We start from the raw sequence: 7,847 nt of genomic DNA, 5'->3' as shown, positions 1-7,847 counted from the left end.
GGTATTAATTCCTTTTGGGATTCAATCCATAGAAGGAAAGGTAAGTAAATTGAAAGTTATCTTGAAAGGGGTTAGATGTACCTGAGTGTTATTCTACAGACTACATAGAAGAAGAAGAAAACAACATTTGAGGATAAAAAATATTCTGCTTGTTTATTCATTCACATCTGAGAATATAAATAGACAAAAGACTCATATTCTATTTCTAACTAAGAAACTAATAAAATCCTATTCCATCTTCAACTAGGATACTAATAAAATCCTATTCTATCTTTAACTAGGATACTAATAAAATCCTATTCTATCTCAACTAAATAACTGAATTTCAAAAATAAAATTACTAAACCAAAAAGAAAAATTACAGAAAATAACTCAATACTTCAATACTCCTCCTTGAGATGTTTGGTGGTAACTCCAAGTTGTTCACGAAGATTTTCTTTGGGAAGAGCTTTGGTAAATATATCAGTGAGCTTTAATCCCTCCTTGTTCTCAACAATTTCATTGAACATCTTAATATATTTCTTCACAACGTTCTTTCTAATCACCTTGAAAATCCTGCTATGTTGTAGCATCTCACGAGAGATGTTAAGAGGAAAATCATTAGAGTTCACAATACCCTTCACAAATCCAAGGTACTCAGCATAAGCTCCTCACAGTTATATATAATAAACACCCTCCAAAAATATAACTTGATGTTGTTCATCTTTTTTTGAGATTTAGATACTAACATAGCATCTTGCTTCAAGAAAACTGCATGCTCCTCGTCTTCAGAAGCCTCGGCAAAATTTGTAACAATATTTTTTGTACTGTGGAGTTTCTACAACTAACTGTTCTCCTACAGTGACTTAATCCGACACCCCATTTCTGTTGCACTGAGTTGCTCATCATGCAGAACATCAAGTTTTTTAGAAGTAGCTTTCCCCACTTCCCCACAAGCTGCAATTGCTGAGACAACAAAGTCCCGACACTGGTCACGGTCAGGGAAGCTATCAAACTCGAAACGCTAATTTCCACCCTGATCTTGGGTAAGATTAAGTAGAGCCTGATTACTTGAACCCTCATCGTCTTTCTTGGGCTTATCATCCTCATCATTACTGATTTCTTTCTCAGTAGTCCTCTTAGTCCAAAGGTAAATTGGATAGCTAATGAATTCATACTGCTTCTTTACGAGGTCCTTGATTCTCCGTTCTTCCAAGTACTCCAGCTGGTCTTCCTTGAGGAAGAGAGTTATCTTTGTTCCTCTGCCTAATTGCACAACATTTACATCCTTCGTAACAGTGAATGAACCACCTGCTTGTGATTCCTAGATATACTATTTGTCATCGTTGTGCTTGGTGGTCACAATAACCTGCTCATATTGACTACTTCGACAAACTTGCTCAGAATTTAAGTTCCAATTCAAAGAAAAACTTCTTTTTATAATTTCAACCGTAATCACTTCTTGGCCGCTAGATTCGGAAATAATACATTTTTTTTATCTTTGAACAGTAACATATAATCTTGTTCTAGCATTTGACCAACACTCAACAGATTTTGTTCAAGATCAGGTATCAACAAAATATCTTGAAAAAATTTAGTACATTTGGGAGCTTTAATTGCCACCGTTCCTTTACCAACAATCTCCAACATGGTTTTATCGGCCAACTTGACACTACCTCGGCAGATTCCAACTTCATAAAATATTCTCGTTTGATGGTCATGTGTTGTGTGCAACCACTATCCAGAAACCATGTATTTTTATCATTCAATCTTGTTGCTGTCATCGCCGTAAACACAAACCCCTCCTGTTTTTTAACTTCCGAAACATTGACTTTTTGTGTTTGTTGGTTGTTCTCCTTCTTTACTCTGCAAAACCTTTCAATATGACCAAGATTATTTTAGTATCTACACTAGAGAGGTGGTTTCTTCCCTTTAAACTAACAATCATTCTCTTTATGATTGGTTTTTCTGCAATACTTGCATGGAGGAAAGTTTTCTCTCTTCTTGACTCCATTGCGAGAATCTCCTTGATTATTTGCTCTAGAATTAGTAGAATTTTCTAGGATTTTAGCTTCCTCTTGCATCTGCATCTTCCCTTTGAACTTGGCTTGAAGAGAAGCTTCAGTTGCTTCTTTTAGCCTCAAGGATCTTCTTTGCTCTTGAACTTGAAGAGCATGTACAAGTTCTGAAGGTGACAATTTTGTGAGACCCTTCAAATCTTCGAGTGAGGAGATCTTTGCTTCAAATCTTTTCGGCAAACTCACAAGAACCTTTTTCACGATTCTTGAATCTATAAGCTCTTCTCCCATAAGTCTGATTTGGTTTACAACCTTTATCAACTTGTTGGAGAATTCTTCAATAGTTTCTGAATCCTTCATTCTGAGAATTTCAAACTCTCTTCTCAGATTTATCATTTTTATTTGCCTAATCTTGTCACTTCCGTAAAATTCTTCTTTCAACTTGTCTCAAGCCTCCTTTTGCAGTCTCACTCAACATAACTCTAGCGAAAATTACTTCCGAAATTGTTGATTGTATGCAAGAGAGTGCTTTAAATTTTTTTGCAACCTCTTCTCTGTGATTCTTAATTTGAGCCATAGTTGGATTATCTGGCAAAGGATTTATCTCTCCCCAGCCTCTACCACTTCTCACAGATCATATGCTCGCAAGTATGTTCTTATTTTGAGAGCCCAAATTGGATAATTCTCACCAGAAAAAATTGGGGGTGAAGGAATTGGAAAACTGCTGGAAGCCATAACAATATTGACTTTTATGCAGGGTTATTTTTGGGGATCTTCTCTCAGATCCCTCAAGAAATTGGCTTTTGATACCAATTGGCTCTTGAGAGTATAAATAGACAAAAGACTCCTATTCTATTTCTAACTAGGAAACTAATAAAATCATATTCTATCTTCAACTAGGATACTAATAAAATCATATTCTATCTCAACTAAATAATTGAATTCATAAAATAAAATTATTAAACCAAAAAGAAAAATAACAACAAATAACTCAATACTTTAACACTGAGTTACACTCATAAGCTGATGAGTTTCTTCAGCTTCAAGATCTAAGTTAGAGCTCCTAATCTTGTTCTCATGCATCATTAGAGAAATCTAGTTAAGGTCAGGGATTGAGCTTATGTGGGGTTCAAGATACTAGAAAAAACGAGGATGACTTACCTTGTCATTGATTTTTAAAGGCGCCAGCAACTCCATCCAGATTTAGCTAGCACAGATTTTCTTTAATGACCAACATCTTGGGGATCTGACCTTCATTATACGACAACTCCTACACCATCTGCTCTATCGGTTGAACTAAACGAGGAACACATTGAAGCTTCCAAATTTTCGTTTATTCCAGTTTTTCGTCGGGAAGCTCCATGGAAATGGGTTTGTCGTACAACAAGTTGTGAGGAAGATGAAGATTGGACTTTCCTAATCTGATTTTTGAGCATTTTCCTTATTTGTTTTGTTGTCAGATTTAATATTAATGGGTTTGAGCCAGATCTTATTTGAGCCTGGCCTTTACTTGTATTGAACATTACTTATTTGGTTTAATAAATGGGCTGTTAGCCCGGTTGTTGTTTTTTTTAAAAAAAAAAAAAAAAGAACGCCCCAAATAGTACCTAGCATGGGTCCCTTCAGCATGAAAGTTAAGTACTAAATTAAATTAGCAAAAGTCAAAACTCCAAGAATTATATAATTGCCTTGTAATGGTTGATACAATGTGCTCATTCTTCAAACAAAGAAGAACAAGATATGGAAAAAAGCAAGTTTCTAACAAGTCTAGTTCTAATACTTGTGTTGTCATATGTAAATGCAACGACATCAGGCCCTAAATGGTCTAAAGCACGCAAGCACTTTGTGCTTGTTCATGGGGCTTGCCATGGAGCCTGGTCTTGGTACAAGATAATAGCATCGATTAAAACTTCAGGGCATAATGTAACAGCTCTGGACTTGGGTGGTTCAGGGGTCAACCCAAAACAGGTCCTTGAAATCCCACATTTATCAGATTACTTTAGTCCGCTAATGGAGTTCATGACTTCTCTTCCAGCAGATGAAAAAGTGATTCTTGTTGGTCATAGTCTTGGTGGACTTGCCATTTCTAAAGCTATGGAAAACTTTCCAGAAAAAATTTCAGTTGCTATATTTGTCACTGCTCTAATGCCTGGTCTAACTCTTGATGCATCCACCATCACCAATGAGGTACCGTTTCAAATTTATCCATGAGATGATCTTTATGTTAACTTACTGTTTTTCAAGTTTGAAATTATTTTACGTTGCGGCAGTCATCCAGCGGATTATTTAAACTTGATAATCGTATTACATTTGATAATGGACCTACCAGTCCTCCAACAACCTTCAGCTTGGGTCCGAAGTACTTGGAGAGTTATATTTATCCACTGAGCCCAATTCAAGTAAGCAAAGCATAGTAAATATATAAATTGAAATAGCCAAGTTATGTTACTCTTGATAATGAGAATGGCCGTGAATCGTGATAACTGTCTTTTTCTCCTTCTTGGTGTTAGGACTGGGCACTGGCTACTACAGTAGTAAGGCCATTGTATCTTTACAGTTTGGATGACATATCAAAGGAGATAGTTCTTTCAAGCAAGAGGTATGGATCAGTTAGACGAGCGTATATTGTGGCGGCTGAAGATAAAGCTCTATCGAAGGAATTTCAACAGTCAATGATTGAAAAGAATCCACCAGATCAGGTGGAAGAGATTTCGGGATCTGATCACGCGCCCATGATGTCTAAGCCCGGTCAACTATTTACTCTTCTTATGCGTATTGCCAACAAATGACAAGCTATCATATTATCTTAATCCAGCTTGTATTACATATTCATGATGAATACTGCGTAATTGAGATAAAATAAGATTATCCTTCTTCCCACGTGTAAAAATTTATGAAATGGTTCCTTCCTAATTACATCTCCAGTACATGAGCATTGACAAAATAATATAACTTCTAAGTAATTCCAGTAAGAGAGAAGGATCTAAGCAACAACATGTTGCAATTATTTTCATGAGATCAAGATTCCAAAAGTCAATGTATATCCAACTTGCACTCAAGATTATCACACTACTCAAACTCGCACGAGCTTAATTCTTTAATATCAAAATCTTCCTTATATTTTTTGGCAGGTCATGGAAAGCTTTCCAGAAAAAATTTCAGTTGCTGTTTTTTTAACTTCTATGATGGCTGGTCCAACTCTGAATGATTCAACCCTCATGAAAGAGCTCAAAGTTCCCTATCTTGTTTTCATTTTATTTATCGACCATATTTGGTCTTAATTTTGAAACTGACAGTCTTATCTCTTTCGGCAACTTTAGCCTGAATTATCCAATAATCTATTCTCTTTCTCTAGTTGACTTGGTGAATAATCAAATGCCCAAAAACTGTATTCAATCTAAAAAAACAAGAGCATATTCAATATGAAATACCCAACAAATAATACTTGATGTGGGGTTGCTTCAGCTAGGAAGTAAGCGAGAAGGTCAAACACCTTGAGCATCTATACTGATTGACCAGGACTTTGCTGTAAAATGGTTATATTGTGCATAATGCATCGTTTGTTTACAGCGAAAGAGACTATTAAATCTGTAATGATTAATTTAATTATTTATTCTCTCTTCCTCTTTGATGACTTGGTAAATGATTAAACTTCCAAGAAACACATCCAACACAAAAATAAAATGCCCCCTATAGTACCTTATAACACGAGGTTACTTCAGCGTGGAAGTAAGTAGTACTCCCTCCATATAAAAAAAAATGACCTAATTTGACTTAACACGACATTTAAGATAATAAAGAAACTTTTGAACCTTATGGTCGTAAATTAAAGTTACGTCAAATTTACCAACATGTCTTTTAATCTTGTGGTCTTAAACATGTCACGTGGAAAGTTAAAACTAAAAAATTGTCAAAAAAGTAAAGGGTACCTTCCCTTCCCAGAAACCTCCCCCATGAATTAAATCATACCATAAACGTTATTAATCATCTTTTATCAATTTTATAACATCTCAGATCCTCTCTACTCTCAAGAACAAGAGAAAAATAGGATTTCCTTCAAGGCTAGAATTCAAGTTGATTCAAATTTCCTTTCATCAAATTGAACTATAACCACGTATACATATGCGTTTTCAGTTTTGAAAAGATTAGATCGAGAGAATTGTTGTTTTCAATGTATTTCTGGTACAAAAATTTGTATATATGCAACACCAACTTCAACACTAGTTCATGTATAAACAAGAACACCATTGAAGTTCTTTAACACCTTCAACACAAGATTACTAATAATCTATCCAAGAAGTGTACTAGATTTCAGAAAAAATAGATGAAACAGAATTTAAGACCAAGTCCTCCGAATTCACGGAGTGTCCTTAAGGAATAATTCCCCTCACTGTACCCGAGGTTTTGGAATCTTCCTCCTAGGATAAAATGGCCTTCAATCCGAACAATAGCGGTACCTCAAATTGTTGGATTCAGCAAACTCACTCAACAGATAGATCACATAGAAAGTTTTTCAAAACAAGAAAAGATTTTGTATTTCAGAAAAATTCATATCTTGTGGATGAAAGCAAGTTTATATAGCCAAATGTGTCTCTTCTGAAAAGTGGCAATGGTTTACTTAAAAGGTGTGACCTTTCTAGAAAAGCCATGTCTGTTCATCCAAAGAGTGTATCTCTTCCGAACAGGCATACCATTTTATGAATCAGTGTGTCATTTCGTTGAAGGGTTGCATCCCTTCGTTTCAGCACTGCACTGTTTCAAAACACTATTTCGGAATCTGCATGCATGCATATAAATGGAGTATCAAAACTCAGAAAATAGTTGCATTTTTCCCTTTGATATTTTCAAGCTGAATTTCTGTCAAATAAAGTTTGTCCAAAAAGATAGATCTTATCGATCGATCATTTGACAAATTCAAATCCAAATCCGAAGCCGAGCCAAGCGAGCGATGACGACGACGGCGCGGGGCATCTCTTATTTCTTGCCTCACTTACCATGTGGAGTAAGTGTCCCTTATTTTAAACACTCACAAGTTCTCTTCTTCCACCAATGTGGGAGAAAGAGTGAACTTTCCAATTTGGGAGTACACTTTCTAAATTGGTGTCTCCCTTCTCCACCATTTTTTCTCCCTTTTTCATTCACACTTTTTCATATACTTTGAACCCAACAATCTCCCACATGAATGGGAAATGGCTATTTTTCATAAAATTCTTACGGACAAGTATGTGATCATCAAGCAAAGACTGATTATATTTGAATAAGTTGGTTTCCCTTTAAACTTTCCGTAGTGAACATGCATCGGATGTACTCAACCAATTGGTAGATTTGATATCTTTGAACCGTCAAGCTTTAGTGTACACCTAGACAACACATGTCACACAACCAGCCTTTTACCATTTATGGTTCTCACGGTTTGTTCTTTTCAGCCATGAACACGTCCCGATTTCATGAAATCTTAGAGAATAGGACTTTACTAACATTCTCCTTGAAGCGTCTTCCACTCCGCCCTCACATAGGTGATTTATATACGTTCAATACTATAGATTAAACTATTTGGTCAAATCTGCCAAATTTAGATAATCATTAAAAGACTTTTCAACTTAAGTTTTATCCTTATTTGCTAAACATTGTGTACATCGTGAGAATGAGTTGGGTAATTGACAATGTTGAACCTGTCAGAAACAACTTTGTTTGATCTCCTTGAACCTAGCTCTTGGGATCTCCAGTCTGCTAGGTAGAGTTACCGCCATGCTGACTTGTCCTAGGCCTTAAACCCATTCCCTTGGATTTTCTTTCCACTCCTCTAGAGAGGCCTTTTGTAAGTGGATCCGACATATTATCCTTTGACTT

At 35.9% G+C, this 7,847-nt stretch overlaps 1 protein-coding gene across 1 annotated transcript; it reads left to right on the top strand.

Moving 5' to 3' along the window:
* Positions 1-3,676: 3,676 nt before the first annotated feature.
* LOC107852356 (methyl jasmonate esterase 1) lies at positions 3,677-5,351 on the top strand. Its single transcript, XM_016697418.2, has 3 exons — positions 3,677-4,184; positions 4,268-4,396; positions 4,508-5,351. Exons 1-3 carry the CDS (start codon positions 3,738-3,740, stop codon positions 4,784-4,786), a joined length of 855 nt encoding a protein of 284 aa, XP_016552904.2. The 5' UTR covers positions 3,677-3,737; the 3' UTR covers positions 4,787-5,351.
* Positions 5,352-7,847: the final 2,496 nt, after the last annotated feature.

The sequence above is a fragment of the Capsicum annuum genome, chromosome 11, assembly GCF_002878395.1.
Source record: "Capsicum annuum cultivar UCD-10X-F1 chromosome 11, UCD10Xv1.1, whole genome shotgun sequence".
Classification (NCBI taxonomy): Eukaryota; Viridiplantae; Streptophyta; class Magnoliopsida; order Solanales; family Solanaceae; genus Capsicum; species Capsicum annuum.
Note: the sequence above shows the minus strand (reverse complement) of the source record. Positions and strands in the feature narration are given on the sequence as shown.

Coding starts and splice junctions, on each gene's coding strand:
- LOC107852356 (XM_016697418.2), top strand. CDS start 3,738: ATGGAAAAAAGCAAGTTTCTAACAAGTCTAGTTCTAATACTTGTGTTG. Junction 4,185..4,267: donor CATCCACCATCACCAATGAG/GTACCGTTTCAA, acceptor ACGTTGCGGCAG/TCATCCAGCGGATTATTTAA. Junction 4,397..4,507: donor ATCCACTGAGCCCAATTCAA/GTAAGCAAAGCA, acceptor TCTTGGTGTTAG/GACTGGGCACTGGCTACTAC.